The sequence below is a fragment of the Onychostruthus taczanowskii genome, unplaced genomic scaffold (genome assembly GCF_017590055.1).
Source record: "Onychostruthus taczanowskii isolate IOZ18803 unplaced genomic scaffold, ASM1759005v1 scaffold126, whole genome shotgun sequence".
NCBI lineage: Eukaryota > Metazoa > Chordata > Aves > Passeriformes > Passeridae > Onychostruthus > Onychostruthus taczanowskii.
The window spans coordinates 179,501-197,624 of record NW_024498418.1 but is presented as its reverse complement, the minus strand read 5'-3'; the positions used below and the strand labels follow the sequence as shown (position 1 = coordinate 197,624).

At 49.0% G+C, this 18,124-nt stretch overlaps 1 protein-coding gene across 2 annotated transcripts; it reads left to right on the top strand.

The window, feature by feature from the left end:
• The first annotated feature begins 1,593 nt into the window (after nucleotides 1–1,593).
• On the top strand, nucleotides 1,594–16,816 carry TCEA2 (transcription elongation factor A2). 2 transcript variants are annotated; one of them, XM_041396122.1, is made up of 10 exons: nucleotides 1,595–1,790; nucleotides 4,170–4,232; nucleotides 4,841–4,946; nucleotides 6,019–6,109; nucleotides 11,115–11,248; nucleotides 12,665–12,721; nucleotides 13,418–13,572; nucleotides 13,903–14,049; nucleotides 15,896–15,967; nucleotides 16,522–16,816. In XM_041396122.1, the coding sequence occupies exons 1-10, from the start codon at nucleotides 1,722–1,724 to the stop codon at nucleotides 16,528–16,530; spliced, it is 903 nt and encodes a 300-aa protein (XP_041252056.1). In that variant the 5' UTR covers nucleotides 1,595–1,721; the 3' UTR covers nucleotides 16,531–16,816. The 2 variants fall into 2 exon arrangements, with proteins under 2 accessions (XP_041252054.1, XP_041252056.1); XM_041396120.1 differs by lacking the exon at nucleotides 16,522–16,816 and having other exon boundaries at nucleotides 1,594–1,790; nucleotides 15,896–16,012.
• Nucleotides 16,817–18,124: the final 1,308 nt, after the last annotated feature.

The following is an 18,124-nucleotide window of genomic DNA, read 5'->3' as shown; positions in this document are numbered from 1 at the left end:
TTTGCAAGAAGTTTCAAGGTGTCATGCTAGGGAGAGGGTCCAGGGCTCACTTTTGGTCTGGGACCACCTTTGCTGCTTTAGGGATGAACTGACACGTCTCTTACACATCCAGGGAGCAGCTCTTGCTCAAGGGGATCCCAGAGCTCCATGGTGTTTCTATAAATCTCCATGGTATTGCTATAAAGAACAGCAAGCTGGCAGCTTGCTAGTGGGCAGATCTGGGGGTCATCAGGGCTTTAGCACTGATCTGTTCAATACTTCTGTCTCTGGAGGTATTCAAAACCCACCTGGACAAGTTCCTCTATCACCTGCTTTAGGTGACTCTGACTTTGAAGGTGGGCTGGACGATCTCCAAGCCCTTGAACCCTGCCAATCCTGTGATTCTGTGATTATGCCCTCAGTGACTCAGCCTGCCCCAGGACAGAGTGCACTTGGAGATGAGTGCTGGGAATTCTGATTCCCAAGACCTGCCTGTGCATCCCGAGGCCACATGTAGCATATCCCTGTGCTTCCACACGCTCTGCAGCTCCATCGGGGCCGGACACGGCCGCTCTTCACAGCACAGTCAAGGCCCTCTCTGAACCATCGGCGCTTGGCGAGGGCTGTGCATGGCTGTGCATGGCTGTGCATGGAAGCTCACTTTGCCAGGAACCAGCTGGAGGAGCGACAGCTCTCAGCAGCAGCTCCCGGGGGATGCGCTGCCCTCGCACAGTGTGCGAGTGCCATCTACAGGGGGTCTAGCCTGGCTCCCCCAAAACAGCCGTCCTCTCACCGCTGGTTACTGCTGTGCAGCCCCCAAGGCCGGATGAGGGGCACAGCCTCGGTTTATGAAGGGAGCATTTATCCAGTTTATCCAGCAGTTTATCCAGCACTGCTCCGAGGGCTCAGGACAGTCATGGACAATAGTCACAGTCACAGAATGGTTTGGGGTGGAAGGGACCTTAAACTCATCTTGTCCCACCCCCTCCCACGGGCAGGGACCCCATCCACTATCCCGGGCTGCTCCAAGCATCATCCAACCTTGGCCATGAACGCTTCCAGGGATCCAGGGGCAGCCACAGCTTCTCTGGGCACCCTGTCCAGTGCTGTCACCACCCTCACAGGGAAGAATTTCTTTCCAAAACTCCATCTAACCCTGCCCTCAATCAGTGTGAAGCCGTTCCTCCTTGCTCTGTCATTCCAGGCCCTTGTCCAAACCCTCCCTCCATCTCTCTTCGAGCCCCCTTTAGGCAGGGGAAGGGGCTTTGAAGGCCTGCCCGGAGCCTTCTCTTCTCCAGGCTGAACCCCGCAGCTCTCAGCCTGTCTCCACTGCAGAGGTGCTCATTATCTCCCTGGCCTCCTCCGGACCCGCTGCAGCACTGTGGGACACGGCTGTTCCTGCCGTGCCATGGTACAGCCCCGGGGACGGGGGTCCCTCAGCCCGGCTCCGCTCCGAGCCCCCTCCTCGGGGCGAACCGCAGCCACCACAGCGCCCCCGGCGGCCGGGCGGCACCGCGCGGGACGGGCGCGGGGCACGGTGGGAGATGAAGTCCCGCCCGTGGGTAGCGCTCCGGCAGGCGGCGGGTGGAGCTGGCGTCCCGAGGACTACAACTCCCGTCGTACCCCGCGTGCGCCCGCCCTGACTGCGGCACCGGGGGCTGAGGTGGGCACCGGGCACCGACCGCAGCTCCCCCCGCCCGGACCCCCGTCCGACCCCGGCACCGATCCCGGGGAGCGGCGAGATGGGCGGGGAGGACGAAATCGTGCGCATTGCCAGGCGCCTGGACAAGATGGTGGCCAAGAAGAACGCGGTGAGTGGCGGCGGCAGGGCCCCCGCAGCCCGGTTGGCGTGGGGGGCCGCCCCCTGCCCCGGGCTCGTGTCTGGCGGACGCGCCCCCTCCTTTCCGCAGGATCCCCTCCTCGCTGCCGCGCTGGTGGACCCCCGCCGCTCCCTCGGTGCCCGTTGTCAGGGGCCTCCCTCTCCCCAGACCCCATTTTGGGAGCCTGTGTTTCAGTGCCGCCCCGTTCATTACATCGTGCTGGAGCAGACGCTCCCCGCTTTAAAGTGGGGTTCCCTCGCCCAGGCCCCGTCGCCCTCTCCCTTCCCCATCCTTTGCGGAGGTGTGGGATCCACCCACTGCCAGTTATTGGGCGGGCAGCCCTGTGTGTCCCCTTGGGTGCTGTGCGAGCCCCCAGTCCCCATAGTGAGCCCCCGCACCCAGGCCTCCGGCATGCCCAGCCCGCATCTCCGCGCTCCGGGGCTCAGCCTGTGCCGCCTGCCCGGTGTTCTCCTCCCGGAGAGCATCCTCAGCCCTGCTCCCCTGTCCCGTTGGGAGCCCTTTGGAAGGGGAGTTCCCCACCAGCACCGGCCTGGCGCTCCGGTTTACCCTCGGGGAAAGCCCCGGTGCTGATGGATTTGCTTTCTGCGTCTCCATCGCACATCGGCACGCTGCTCACTGCCGTGGCCTCTGGAGTGTGGAGGGCTGGCCAAGCTGCTGTCTGTGACCCGTGTGACAGCCTGGGGGGACAGGAGCCGGTGCTTTCCAGCTTAATGGGATATATCAGTGCTTGTGGGAACAGTGTCATGCAAGTGCTGAGGCAGAAAGCTGACAAGGGTTTGTGATGGAGGTAGGCTGTGCATCTGGTTTTGGGGTGGGGGACAGGATTTTGGGGCTGGGAAGGGCTGTGGGGAGTAGGAGATGATGGGCGAGGAGGGGGAGGGATTAGAGGAGTGTGATATTCGTGTGGTGGGATGCTGGGTGCTGTTATCACATGAACTTTTGGATGTTGGACTGACCCTGCCAGCCATGGGTAGAGCAAGCACTGTCACTTGTGTCGCTGTTGGAACAGCCCAGGGAAGTGTGTTCGGGCTAAAGCACAGCCTGTGATGTCTGTTCTTGCTCATGGCAGGTTTTCAGCATCAGTGTTGAAATAGGAAAGGAACAATTTTGCAGAATTTGCTTCCAGCTTCATTGGGAAAGAGGCAGCTTCTTACAGGAGGGGTATGCAACATTTCCTCTTGGCTGGCGTTTGAGATAGTGCTGAACTGCAGCATGTTGTGTGTTGGCTAATCTTAGAACTCTTCCTGCAGGACAGTTTCCTGGAGTACCTGTTTGTTGCTCTAGTTTTTTCGTGGATCCTCATTTGCTGTCGTTGTGGCGAGTGGCTCCATTTGGAGTCAGACCGGGTCACTTTGGGCATTCAGGGCTGGAGGAAGGGGAAGGTGTGAAACTGTGGGGGAAGTCATTCATTCTGGGTATGGTAAATGTGTGTGGTTTATGCTGGTGTGAGTTGCTTGTGTGCACACTGGAAGCTTTGACTCTGATTTCAGCATCTGTTCTGTAGGGTGGATTGCAGCTGGATTGCTTCCTGGGATGAGTTGGAAGCAGTCCTTCTGCACAGGGAGGATGGGATGTGAGGACAGGGCTGGCAGTGCAGGCAGCTTCGCACAGTGGTGGCTGTGCAGGCCTTGTGCTACAAGTGGGCTTGGAGTGGTCGGTGTTGTAAATGAGCTGCTAAATGTGAACACTGGAAGCCTTGTTTGAGGGAAGGGGGTTGGGAGGAAAGAGCCAGCTGAATGGAGACAGGCCTACTCTAGGCTGAGATGTGCTAGAGGGAGACAAGTGATTTCCAGTTCTCTGAGTGACTGCCAGTTTTAGGTATCTACAGATTCCTCGTAAGATTTTTCCTGGTCCTGGGTTCTGGGATGTAGAGATGGTGTAAGGAGACTTCACAGAACAAGTTTCAAGTGACCAACTCTTCAGCATCACAGCTCGCTGGCTTTGCTCCTGGTCTCTCTTTTCTCATGAACAGAGTGGAGTGTTAATATGAAAACCAGGAAACAGCTACATGGAGTCATTGACAGTTGTAATTCAGAGTGTGTTTTTCAGGTGTTAAAAATGTTCAGTGTGCCAGGTAAGAATAATAAACTAATGCTGCACTTGCACCATACTCAAGCAAGGAGCTGTAGCATTCCAGTGATCTTCTGTTTTGCCCATTCCAATGATTCAGATGCCTTCAGCTTGCAGGGTCTACTGTCTGTGTGGAACAGCACCCAGCAGTGCACTTGCTGATGTTTCAGGGAATGCTTGTTTGTGTTTTTCCCCTTGAATTCAACTTTCTGTGCCTATTCCCAAGCTGTTGAATTTCTTTAATAAAAGCTGAGGCACTCTTTCTCTTTTCCTCTCCAGGAAGGTGCAATGGATTTACTGAAAGAACTGAAAGGCATGCCTATGACTTTGGATTTACTGCAGGTGAGTTGCACAGTTATGGTAAAAAGCTTAAGTTTACATCTGGATGAGTTCAAAATGTTGTCTAAATAAACTTAATAGATTTCCTCATGCAAAGAATAAAGACAAACATTAAATCCAACAAAATAGTGCAGAAGTTGGGTTTTGGACTGGCAATTAAAGAGCTCTGGGTCACCATGTGTGTAACTGCTCAAACCTTGTTTGTAGGCTGCAAAAAGAGGAAAGACTGGGTTAAAGTAGCAAACACAGAGGGCAGTCGTGGGAGAAGTTCTTTGTAATGTTGATATTCAGAACACTGAGGAGGAGTGAGCAGAATTACAATTTGGAGTTTGTGATGCATCTTGGAGTTTTTCACTCTAAGCTTGAATGTCACTCACAAGTGTGTAGGGAAGGGATTTGTGGGAGATGGGATGTGTGTTCTGTTCATTTGTACAAGCTGGAGAGTGTCACTTCGCTCTTCCAAAATTGTAAGGGTGGTAGAATCGTTCTGCATGCCTTTGGATACTCCTGTCTTGGGCATGGCTTTGACTTTGTTGTGGTTATTTGAGATTTCAGTTAGTAACTAACACTGAATCTGTTCTGGAGTGGTTCACTGGGGTGTTCCCTTGCAGTCCACCCGCATTGGGATGTCGGTGAATGCACTGAGGAAGCAGAGCACAGATGAAGAAGTGATATCACTTGCCAAATCCCTCATCAAATCTTGGAAGAAACTTCTGGGTAAGGAAATCAGCATGTTCCTGTCAGATTCAGCTTGTGAACAAGCTGCCTTCAGTGGGAGGCTGAGTTTTTCAGGAGAGCTTATCTCTTGATCTGAATAAACATTCTAGCAAATCAGCCTTTACAATTCCACCCTCTCTGTCTTTCAAGTTTTGTGTCCTATCATGCATCCTCCTAGATTTAGCTCCTGTTTAGCCAGCTTATCATTGGAAGAGCACTGAAAGCTTCAGGACTATTAACTTATACCTCATCACATAATAATTAGCAATGTTATTTGTGCTCTGAGCCCTCTGCTCCCACTTGTGCTCTGTGTGACATTAACACCATGTGTGCTGTCAGCCTCGTGCAGCAGGTCAGGAAGGGAAGTGCTGGAATGGATTTGGGGTGGTGAGTTAGAGAAGGATCTTAGTTAATCATCTTGTACATAAACTCACATGGACCATTTCCCGGGAGGAAAGCTGGGGAGGCTTTCCCTGTTATGGGCTCCCATTTCTTGCCAGGCTGGATGAGTGTTAAAAGGGCTCTTTTCCTGTCCTGCCTGGATTGTCACCTCCTCATTAGGTTGGGTGTGTATTGGCTAGACTCAGACAATTTACCTCTGGGTCAAACTTGTTCTACAGTGTCATGAAAGTCCTCTCTAGGGTTGTGCTGTTGGCTTTCAGTAGCACTTGGGAATCAGAAGAAGCTGTAGCTCCACAAGGACCAGCCTGTACTGGCCCTTCAGCTGGTGTTGGCTGGAAATTCTGCTTTAATTGTGCTTGAGAGAACTTGATCTAATCCCTGCTCAGCAGCCTCTGAAAGAAACTTTTGTGAAGAGGCATGTCTTGTGAGGAAGCTTATCTCCCAGGCAGGGAAACTGATTGCTCTCTAGTTTGGTGAGGAAAGCTTTTGTTTGAATTAGTTTCTGCTTGGAGGCAAGGAAAAGGTCTATTGGGAAGCAGGAAGACCATAAAGGCATTTTCTCCTTTTGGGGAAATAATATCTTAACTTCAGGCCAACAGTGAAGTATAGGAGTATAGGCAGGGCTGTAGCATAAAGACCAGTTCTGAATTTATTCTTCTTTTGAACATAGATGCTTCTGAGGAAAAAAATGAGGACAAAAAGAAAAGCCTGTCTTTGCCAACATCTTCCTCCAGGGAGACTGGTAACTCAAGAGACCAAAGGTAATACTTCCCTTTTACCAAAAGTGACTGTGTTAGAGAATTTAAGTTTTCTTAAGGCAACTTACTTTAATTTTTATGTTTAAATGTCTGAGTCAGGAATTTTGTATAGTCAAATTTCTGGTCAGAGACTCTGGAAGTGTTTCTTCTTCAAGGTTGATCTGTGTGGTGTTATTAATTAACTGTAATGCAGAAATACACATCTAGAAATTCACTGGCTTTAGTGAGTTTTAAAATTTTATTCATATTTTATTTAATGTTTTTTACTCTTGGTTATGTGTTGTTTTTTCTAGTAATAGAACATTCCTCTATTCTTTTTTTCTATTGCATTTTTATGTGTTTTTGTTTATTTCTAACTTTGAACTCCTTAGAATGAAGATTATTTTTGGCCTTTGCAGTGGATGGGATTGATTGATACATTACTAAAGTAAAATTTCCATTTCTTTGTCCTTGACAAATCCCAGCAGAAGTCCCCTTTTCCCTGTGGCTGATGTCCCCCAGCTGGCAGGTCAGCTGCATGCTTGCTCCTTGCCATGCCTTGAATGCTGCATCCTGTTTCCACTGCCTATGACTGCAGTTGTTGAGTGCAGACAGTGATCAAAGGGGAGGGGAAAAATGGGATTTAAAGCTTTGTTCTAGAAATTTCTCCCAGCCTCAGATCCCAGGAGGGTGTGTGCTTCCTAGATTTGGCTCTTAAGTGATTTAGCCAATTTCCCAAATTTGACAGAAGATTTAGAGTATTCAGGCTGTAGTCCTGCTGGCTTGCAGGATTTTCCATGTTTGTAGCCTTTGTTTGTCACTTTCTTGTCACTTCTTTGGTTTTGCTCAGCTCTCTCAAGGCTTGGCACATCAGGGTGAGCCTTTGCAGCTCGATCCAGAGCTGCTGATGGGAGAGAAGGCTGCTGATGCTCCGTGACTTTAAATGATTGGTATCTTTGGTTATCTTGCTTCCATAAAATGGGAAAAAGGATTTGCTGAGTAGTGTCATGAAAGGACTTGGGAGACTTCACAGCCAGGATGGAGTTCAGTGATGCAGTGCAGAATGGGAGCCAGGGCTGTCCAGATCTATGTGGCATTTCACCTGGAACAGGATCTTGGCTGTAGGCACAGAGGCAAAACCCCTCCTTCCTGCCTCCTTGCTTTGTCACTTATCTTGGGGTATGTGGGGTGCAGCTGTTTGTCTTGTGCTGGTGATATTCCCTTGTGCCTTAATGTGCTGCAGATACTGCAGTTTTATGGGGTTTTTTAAAATCCTTGATGCTTTTTACGTGTATTCAGCCTCCATCTTCTGACTAGCAAAGCATCCCCTTGGCTGTGGAGGATGAACAGAAGCCAGTGGATTAATGTAGCCTAGACCAGGAGCAGGGGCCAGCTCCTGGTGTTAGTCTGTTGAGCCAGGCTCTCTTCCAGAGACAGGAATGTTTTTTCTCCAGTCCTACAAAATAAACTACTAATCCGCCTTAAAAAAAATAATAATTTATTGGCAGAGGAGAGTCTCTGTTCTTTGAAGCAGAGACTGCAGTGAAGTCAGACTGGTTGCTCAGTGTGTGATAGCTGGTTCAGATGAGGCTGCTGTCAAGACACCAAAGAAATCAGTTTGCATTCAGATATTTCAGCCTCTTAGTCTGTTAGATTTTGGCTACGCCTTCCATTTTGGTCAGGGAAAAATATTTGACTAACTCTTAGCCTGAAACTCATCTTGCTTTCTGGAGCACAGATGTAGAAATCCCTGTGTAGTGACTGGAGCTAGCACTGCAAGACCTGAAGGCTCTGAGCCAGCCAGCATGGAGCTGGCACCTGTGAATTTAGATACTGCATTACTCTAATCCAAAGCATATTCTGTTGTGCTGTAGAGTCTCAGACCTATGGTGTAGTACATTTTAATGGGCTGTGTCTAATGTTTCTGTCTCTGGCAGCATGAGGTTTTTCTTTTCCAGGATTCTCTAAACTGCCTTTATTAGGAGGTTTTGGATCTGTGGCCTGAATTTTAGCTCTTCTGTGGCATTTTCTTTCAGTGCAGCCCTGAGTTCTGTTTGCCGTCCCTGGCTGCTGCTGCTTTGCCACCATTTTGTTCCAGCATAGCTTTGTTTTATGTATAAACTTTTGCTGCCTGGATAGATTTACAAGCTCTTTCTCATGTTTAACAGGAACAGTGTGAACCACAAGGATTTCCTGAAATAAGTCTTCTAGGTGTGTTTGAGCTCTATTTCCCAACAATTCTATTTATAAACTAACCTCTAAACCTTAATAAATAATTTTCTGTCTTTGGAATGGCTGAGAAGTCTGTTTCATATAATTCTTGAAGGATCAGCTCTCATCTCAGTGCATGAATGATGTGTGTATGCAGGCAAATGTATCTTTCCTCATCAGCTAACAGAGATTGGACCATGCATCTTGTTGAGCTTTTTTCCACCCCCAAGGAATAAACATCTAAATATTCAATTGTAGATAGAACCTTCCTGAAAATCAAATATTACCTCTGCAAATACAGGTTTGAAGACCTGTGTTTGAGGACTCATTGTAGTGAAGGTCAATGTTCTGAGTTCACACTGAGGTCACTGAGTTCACACACAGCATTTTGCTCTGGGAAACCTTTGTTTGTTGACTGCAAAATGATACAAAATTTAAATCTGGAAGAGCTTTCAGGGAAATTTCTCCTGCAGCCCCTTCTCAGCACAGCAGAACCTCTGCCCAAGCTGTCCCTGACAGGCTTTTTTCAAGCTCTTTGACAACCCTAGAAAACTTCAGGGCAAGGCGTTTCCACAGCTGCCCTTGACAGTATTTCCAATTCATAACTCACCTTTACAGTTTAAAACTTACTCTCAAGCAAAACCTGTCTTGCTAAACCCATATCTGTGGATTTTTCTTCCTACCATCTCCCTTTGGAAGGAATCTCAGGACTTGTCTCCTTTAAGTTTCTCTTGCCACAAACCACCATATTCCTTCAGTCCTTCCTTTTACTGTAAGTATGTTTTGTCTTTGTCCTTTGGGAAGTCTAATTTTCTCCAAACTATTTTATGTAACATGAGAAGCTGTGATTTTTTAGATGGGTTATTCCTGAATTATGGGTTATTCCTTAGTGTATGCTCTGGTATATACACCCCCATGAGTGCTGCCTGTGATTTGTGTGTAGCTTCTTAAGCACAAAAGTACCTGATGGCAGTTTCTACATTCCAGATGGGAGAAAATCATCATCTAATGGATTATTTACAGGCTAAGTTGTTTCTTCTTTTTGTAACATGTGCAGTGTAAATCCTATTGAATGTTTTGAGCTGCTTGGACACAAAATCCGTTCTTTAATAAGCTCCTGCAGTGCTGACCAGTAAAACCAGCTGGTAAAAAGGGGTTTTATTCAGCTACTGGTAGGAAAAACACAGTGAGCTCACAGTACAGTCTCCCTTACAGAGTGCATCATCTCATTCACATAAGCAAGAAATCAAAGTTCTGCTTTGGTTTGATGTGAACCATTTCCTGAAGGTTCACTGATGGATGCTTCTGAAAAGGGCTTGGTGAGGTTCTGAACTGTGGAAATCCGGTAGCCCCAGTGGTGATCTGTGGGATTTGAGCCAGACTGGATATGACCTTAGTCACAGGAGCTCCCAGGATAAGTCCCTAAAGTTGTCTGGCTCAGTTTGTGTGGCAGCAGATTCGGAAGGCTTCCAGCTTAGTGCTGTTTTTTTGTGGGCTGACTAATCCCTTCCAGGACAGTGTAGTGGAAGTGCTTGTTCATAACAAATTTATTTTTGATGGCAAAGAACTGGCAGTAGTGACCCAGCTTAACAAAATTTGTCAAGCCACTTGGATCTTCAAGAAGATGTTGCTGGCATGCCATGGGTGAAATACTGAAATACTTCTTTTTTCCCTATTTCTTTGTGCAATAATGGTACCAGGCACTGGCCATAAATACAGGGCATTTTACAGCCAAATCACCAAAGCCAGAGCAATCTCTGCTGAAAAAAAATTGCTGTACTGCTGCCTAGATTTAGGGGGGAGAACAAAGCTCTAGAAAATCATCTATGAATCATACTAACCCAGATCTTTTACCAGCAGTATTTGCAGGGCTGACTAATGCCACGTGCAGATGTTAGGCTTTCTGCGTGCACAACCAACTGAGCTGCTCGTTGAGGTTCCTTCTCTGCATGCAGACCCCGCAGCAGTGACTCAACCTGCCCACATCGTGTGCTGATTGTGCAGGCAGGTCTCCATCCAGCTCCCCTGGCAGCTGACCTGAGTCAGCCACAGCAGGCAGGTGTTTGCATTCCCTTGCCTGTGCCCGTGATTGCCCGCAGGTGAAATGGAGTTATTTTTGAGAGCAAAGCAGTATTTCTTAGTCCTGTGCTAGCCTGGCACCTGTATGAGCTGTGTGTGGCTGTGTAGGGGTGCTCTTCTGTGAGATGAGTAATCAGTGTCTTGCTCAGATTACAGGAAAAAGGAAGAACCTTTTATGTGCTACACTTTGTTGTTGGTGTTTTTTAAATATCAAAGCTGAAGGAGCCATTTTCTTTCTTTTTCTTTGTTTTGCTTAGCACAGCTCCTTCTGGAGCTTTCTGCTTGCTTTCTGCTGAGAGCAGTGATAGGCCTGATGTCCTGCAAAGTTAAAGAGGAAGAAGTACCATGAATCTGCACTGCCAAATTGAGAGAGTGCTGATGGTCTCAGATGTCCTGAGTGTATTTGGGTTACTGGTGGTGTTCAACAGTGGTGTTTTCACTTCATGCTCAGTGGTGCAGCAGCTGATGTGTGTTGAATAACACAAGATGGTTGGCAGGGTTGTTCATGGATTAAACCTCTGCTAGCAGCCAGCAGTGTCCACAGAAGAGCTGGTGTCTGGGCTGAGGGCGTTGGCTGCCGTGTTGTGCTCTGTGTTGATTTGGGACAATGACTTTGCACTGTGTTCTGACTGGTTCTGTATTGTGATTAACAGGACGCTTGGCCACATACCTGCTGCTCCCTTCTCTGCTATCAGTAGCCCAAACTGAGGCATTCTGACAGGTGAAGTTTTTCTTTTAGCTCCAACAAAAGGCAGGAGCCTCCAAAGACTCCGACCACCCCCAAAATCACCACCTTCCCTCCGGCCCCCATCACCTGCGACGCCGTGCGCAACAAATGCAGGGAGATGCTGACAGCAGCTCTGCAGGCTGATGGTAAGTGCTGGGGGAAGCCCTGAGTTGCCTCAAGTGCTTCACGGCTCCTGGACCATTCTGACAGAGACTGTCAGTGCCAGCTCAGCCTAGACATACTGTTCTAGAGCAGCCTTGTCAAAGGATTATTGCCAGCAGCTCAGTCTAGCCACTGGTCACCCCTTTGATGAGCTGGCTGCTGTTGCAGCATTTTCAGACACTTACACAGGGACCTGGCTTGAGCTGGGGGCGTGACAATGTGTAAAGTAATGGCTGTTAAGAACTTGGGGTTTGTCACAGAGGGTTGCAACATGGGGTGGTCTTTGCTGAAGTTTAATCTTTCAGGTGTGCAGGGATTTGCTTCACTTTCTAGATCTTTTCTGATTGCTCTTAAGTGAAGCTGTCTTCCCTCTCACCCTTGGGGTACAAAGTGAAGCTGTAACTCAGTACGTGGACTTTGTAGGAATGGTGCTTATGCCAGTCAGCATCTGCTGTCAGACTCTGCTGCCTTTGCAGACAGGAGCTCCTTAAATATTGTGGTCCTCTGCATCTGGGGTGGAACAGATCCCGCTTGCACTCAGACTGTGCCATCTCAAGTGAGAGGCAGGTACTCAGCATGTCTGCAAGTTTGAGCATCTGGTTGTGTCCACATTGCAGATCCCTTTAAAAAATTGGGGTCTAAGCACTGCAGAGTCCTATTAATTTGGAGCCAAGGAATGTAGATCACAGATGGAGAAGTTCATGAGGTCTTTATTTCTAGCCTTCCTGTGCATGTGTTCATATGCTGCATTAAATGTTTCGCACAGCTCTTAGAAAAACCCTTTCCATATGAAATCTGGAAAGAGTTCCCTTGAGTCTTTCCCTAAGCTCAGCTGTCCCCTATGTTTCTTCCTTTATGGTGTTTTATCATACGGGCTGTCCAAATCCATGGCAGTTATGCACTCTGTATGATGCTGTTTAACTGGTGTGTGGGAGAAGAGGGGAGGAGCAGACAGTCCTGAGGTGAGATAAGAAAGAAGGCTTGATCCTGACACTGCACCCCTCCAGGCCCTCCCAGGTGGTTGGTCTGAGTAGAGTTACTTATTGAGGTGAATATCTGATGAAACTCAATTCCTGCCTATATACATTTGATTTCAATTGTATGAAAAATATATTGGAAAACTAATAAGTTCTTGGGCCAAGGCTGTTGTTAGCTCTGTCTCGTGCAGTCCATATCCTAGAGAGGCACAGGGCACAGACTGGCTAGATTAATCTATTTCCATCACTGCCCGTTTCCAAAGGGTCAGAGATTAGCAAGAGCAAAGGCCAAGATACCATTTGATGGGAAGAGCATGTGAATCAAACCAGAAAACTGCCCAGATATGTAGCTCAGACATACTGAGCCTGGGGAGCCCTGGCTTGGTTGGAAGCCACTGAGCTCCTGTTTGTGCTGTCTTACAGACGACTACATCGCCATCGGTGCTGACTGCGAGCACATAGCAGCCCAGATTGAAGAGTATATCCTTGCTGTACTGTGCTTCCTGCATGCCTCCAGCAGTGAAATCCATGTGCTCAAAGGAAAAACAGGACTGTCTGTGCATAAATGTTCTGCTGCAGCTTGTCAGGGTTCTGGGTCTGGTTCCAGCTCTGCTTGGCTGGGTCACTGAGGAACTACCAGTGTGGAGCTGGGAGCTCAGAGACTGTAATCCTTTGTTGGTCCTTCCCATCAGAGTGTTGTTTCCTGCTTTTGATTCTCCTTCCAAATACATGCAACTTCCCTGTTGAGTGAAGAGAGTGTGCTGATCTAGACAAAAGCAATGGAAAGGATGGAGCAGTGAGGATCAAGTTCCATGGTGATGTGAGATAAGCCTTAATGTGAGGAGTTTGCTTGGTTTAGGAACTGTGGGGTTGGAGGTGCAGCTGGGCTTTCTCAGTGGAGGGGTTTGTGCCTGCCTTGCTGAGAGAAAGGGGAGGTTGTAGAACCTGAGCATAGCTGAATATTTCCAGCACATTGAAAAAGCCCAAGCTGGAAGCCCTGGGCTTTGGGATTGTATAAACCTGCTCTCAAATCCAGCACTGACCTCCCAGAGCAGATGCTGCTGTTGTGTGCCAGCCCCTCCATCCTGGCAATGGGTGACAGTCCCTGCTCTTTGTGGGTGGCTGGAAAGTGCTTGATGCCTCTGGGATGGTTGCAGGCTCCTTGACCGCCCTTACGCATCTACCAGGATGTCAAGAACACCGACATGAAATACAAAAACCGCGTGAGGAGCCGCATCTCCAACCTGAAGGACTCCAAAAATCCTGAGCTGAAAAAGAACGTGCTGTGTGGGGCCATCACCCCCGAGCAGATCGCAGTGATGACCTCGGAGGTGAGGGAGCCTGGGGAGCAGGGTTTGCTTCTCACAGGGGATGTCCTGAGGCTTAGCTGGGCTGATGCAAGGGTTGCAGTTTTCTCAGTAGCTGCTGCCAGAGTGCATGGAGTGAGCTTGCAGTGGGGTTTGCAGTGTGGAGAGTGGTTTTTTGGGCCTTCCCACCATTCTGGGGCCCTAGGTATGAACCAGAAACCAGAATTGGAACAGGCTTTCTGTCTTAATGCCCATCTGTCAGGCTGCCTTGTCCTGTTGGCTGTTTCCACTGTAGTGGGTATGGTGGTAAAACTGGGCAGATGTGATTTTATTGCTTTTGTTTTTTTTTTAAAGGAAATGGCCAGTAATGAGCTGAAAGAGATCAGGAAAGCCATGACAAAAGAAGCAATCCGGGAGCATCAGATGGCCAAGACAGGAGGGACACAGACTGACCTCTTCACCTGTGGGAAATGCAAGAAGAAGAACTGCACCTACACCCAGGTTGGTTTTCCTGCTCCTGTCTCAGCCTCTGCACAGGACATGATCTATCATGGTCACGAGCTTGTACTGCTCTGTGACAGGCCCTGCAGCACAGCACAAATTTTGCTACTGGTGGACAGAAATCACTCATGGCTGTCTAAAATGTACTTCTGCACATGTTTCTGTGAGCTTGTGTAACTTTTTGACTCACTTATACAAGAGCGGGAGTTGTGCAGCACTGAGAAAGATTTCAAAAGTTGAGCAGTGCTCCACACTGAAAGCTGGTTCTAGGAATGCTGGGATTCAGACAAGAAAGGAGTGGGTAGTGTAAGGGAGAGGCTGCAGAAACTGACTCAGACATGTTGATGGTATTAAAAGTACAAATTAAGAATATAGATTACCTGCAGCTGGATAAGTCCCAACTTATTTAAAATCAAATAGCATGAAATGAGTGAAACAAAAGGAATAAACGAAGCTGTGATGTGAGCAGACAGAGCATTTTTCTTTCCTGTGGCCAGCTGTTGGAAGCCTTGTGCATTACCAGTGCTTTTTAGCTCCCATGTCTGTGCCAGGCATCTGGAGATAAATGTGCCTTCGCTGTGAGTCAGTGGTTTAGAATGTGCAGATACCCAAAAATGCACCAGCAGCCACCAGATTGCTGCTGAGTGACTGCGCACAAACTGCGTGTGCAAGTGCCGGGTGAGACTCCTGCGTTTGCTTGGACTTGACATACAAACACATGGAAAGAGGAGATCCAGGAATCTGACCAGAGAGTTTCCTTTGGCTCAGCAGCAGCCTTGCATCCCACAGGCTGGCTCAGGCAAGGAGCCTTGCTCTGCCAGTGCTCCCAGTAAGCATTCCTGGCCTGTCCCGGCACACAGCACTGTCTCCACCTGGAGTGGACCGGAGTTTGACTGCCTGGAATTTGAGCAGGAGACAGCAGTGTCCTTGAAATAGCAGTGTCAAGAGGCTTTCTCTGTTTTGATTTGTTTTCTAGTGAAATCACTAGTGGGTGATGAGATGTGGGTCTCTCAAGTAGATGAACTGGCATTTATGAACATGTTGGAAGCAGACAGTAAAGGAGACAGTTGGAAGCAGACAGTAAAGGAGAATTACAGGATTTAACTATCCAGCATTCTTGCAAAAATAGTTAATTTGCATCATGCAAATACTGTGACTCTTGCACATTGGGTAATTACACACGTAGATGAGCATAATCACCCCTCGACACAGTTCTGCCTGACTAGTGGGGAGAGTACCAGTGTTTTCAGTCTAGATCTGCCTCGTGGTATTCAAATGCCACAAAAATCTGGTTTTTAGTAAAGTATGTGTTTCTGGCAAGAGCCAGTCAGAGACAGCAATCACATCTGGGTTAAATATCGGAGTTCCTTAATGGCTCAAATACAAACCAGACTGGAACTGTGCAGAACCTGGTAACCTGAAGTGTGTTCCTGTGAGTTCCTGCTCTGTAAATGGGAATGACTTGAGTCCTTTTTTTATGCTCTTGTGCTTGGGACTGAGTGGCTTGACATGGCAGTGCTGGCCACATCCCTTCCTGGGGAGCAGTTTGGAGAGGGATTGGCTGTGGGCATGTCCACTTCGAGTCACCTGCAAGAAGTGAGCAGCAGACTGAGTGAGGAAGGAAATACGCTGTCCCAAAACTTGTTGCTGAAGTAATATCAGGCTGGGGGGGTCATGATGTCTGTATGTGTGTAACACAACCACCAGACTGATTTTACTGGAAAGTTCCTTTTGCCATCCCAAACCTCGGTTTCTCATTGATTTTGAACCCAGCACCACCCCTGGAGGCCAGAGGGACGGGGCCATGTGTGATGCTGAGCTCTCACCTCCCTTCTGTCCCCTCCAGGTGCAGACCCGCAGCTCCGATGAGCCCATGACCACCTTCGTCGTGTGCAATGAGTGTGGGAATCGCTGGAAGGTACTGCACCAGGGCTATTACTGGCACTGAGGGGTGTTGGGGTGGCTGCACCCACCATGCTGCAGGCATTTTGCTGCTCAGAGGTGCTTGCCAAACCCTCACTGGCTTTAGAGAGTGATCTTCCCTCCCAGTACAGAGGCAAGAGCTCCTGGGTTCATCCCTGCAGACCGGCTGGGGTCAAGTCTCACTTCCACATTCCCTGCTCTCTTCTCGTATCCCTTCTTCCCATAATCAACTTTACAATGCTTTCCATGCTGCCTCTGCCCTCTGAGGGTAGTGGTGATGATGTTGATTTCAAAACGGCTCTTTCATGCTGTGCACAGAGCTCACGGGTGAGCAGAAATCTCCTGTGGTGAGCAGAAATGATGCCACTACAAATTGCCAAAGAGCCACAGCGAGAGATTCACATGGGAGATCCCTTTGGCCCCTGCTTCTGAAAACCCCCAAGCCCTTGCCAGGATCTGAAACAAGCCCACACCTGGATCCTTACCTTTTTCTGCAGCTCCCTTGGCAGTGAGGTTTCTAATTGGGGTTTAAACTCCCTTCTCTTGCAGTTCTGCTGACATGTGCCAAGGCCCAGAGCGGCAGCCAAACGCAGACCTGAGCGCAGCCTCCACACGCCGGCTCCCATGGCAGTTGTGTTTTGTGTCCCAGTGAGTTTGCATTGTCACACGCTGAGAGCAGCAGCAGGGAGGCCTGGGCCTCGCAGAGAGCCACAGCCATGGGCTGACAGGTTGGCAGGAGAGCTCACTAAACACACCCAGTCATTACTTTCTCATCTAAGCGAGTACGGTCACTTTCTCTTCAAAACTAATATTAAACATTTTTGTCAGTTTCTGACTTTTATTTCAACTGTGTGTGCAGCACTTTGTTTTTCCAGCATGGGAACTTGACAGGCAGTCCATGTCCAGTGGATGAGGACTGAATAATGCCTGGAGCAGCAGAAAGTGAGATGTGACTTGCAGGCACACCCGTGGTGTGTGGAGGCTTGTTTCTGTCACCTCGCGGAATCTCAACCACTGGGCCACGGCCTGGGGCGGTGGGTGGGCAGTACTGTTGACAGGAAACAGCTTTTGGGGCAGAGATCAGATGTTACTTTCCATCTTTGCAGCATTCACTGGATTTTGCACTGATTCCTTGACATCTTGAGCCTTTAAATGCCAACAACATTGGCTGCTGCAAAGATCAGAATGTACTGCCCAGGTTGTAACAGACTGAAAGCTGGGTGACACCAGCCACAGAAAATCCCACCCCAAACTGTTCAAAGGGAGTTCCAGGCACTTTCCTGTTTGTGCTCTGCTTGTAGCTTGACAGCTGAAAAACAGCCTGGAGTTTCAGAGGGGCTTGCTGGAGAGGCTCAGGAGGAGGGAAAATGCTGCAAATAAAGGAATTTTTCCAGAGGCTTGGATCTGGACAAGGTAAGGGCTAGAGGGATGGGTGGGAGCTGTTGGCACCTACTGTAGAAGTGGAGGAGGTTTGAAGTGAGCTCAGAGCTGGTGCTTGGAAGGGGTCAGATAAGGAAAGGATCCTGTAGCAAGGCCAGCCCCAGGTGTCACATCTGCAGATGTCACCCTGTGAGGGAGAGATAGAGAATCGGCCTCCTTCTGGGAGCTAAGTAAAACCTGATGGGGACATTCCATCTGAGCTCACAACAGCTTTCAGCCAGACTTAAAATCCCTCTTCTTTCCTTTTCATAGCCTTTAACTTGGGTGATGCAGCACTGGGGGATCCCAGGAAGGTCTGTGGGTCTGAGGCTGCCCGGGAGCAGTGCTGTGCCCTCCAGCTCTTGTGCTGACGGGCAGGGCAGGAGCATTTGCAGTCACATCTCTCATGGCATCGCTTCCCTCTTCCAGAGTGAAAAACAAGTAATTCCACTGGCTTCCCAGCATGCCAGACAGCAGACATTGAGCAGAGACCTCGGAGATGTTTGGAGAGGAGTGAGCAGCCACATGAAAGCAGCGGAAAACGTGCTCCCAGCCCCTTTGAGGGCTGTGCTGCTCCGGAGGCAGGGATCCCACCAGCATCCTTCGCTCAGGGCTTTCACTTTACAGGGTGCAGCCAAGTCTCCCAAGAAGGAAAATATTCAAAGACGCTGACAACTCCTTTAAGCCTCACGAGTCTTGTGGTGAATGGGATTATTCAAGCCAGGCTTGGGAG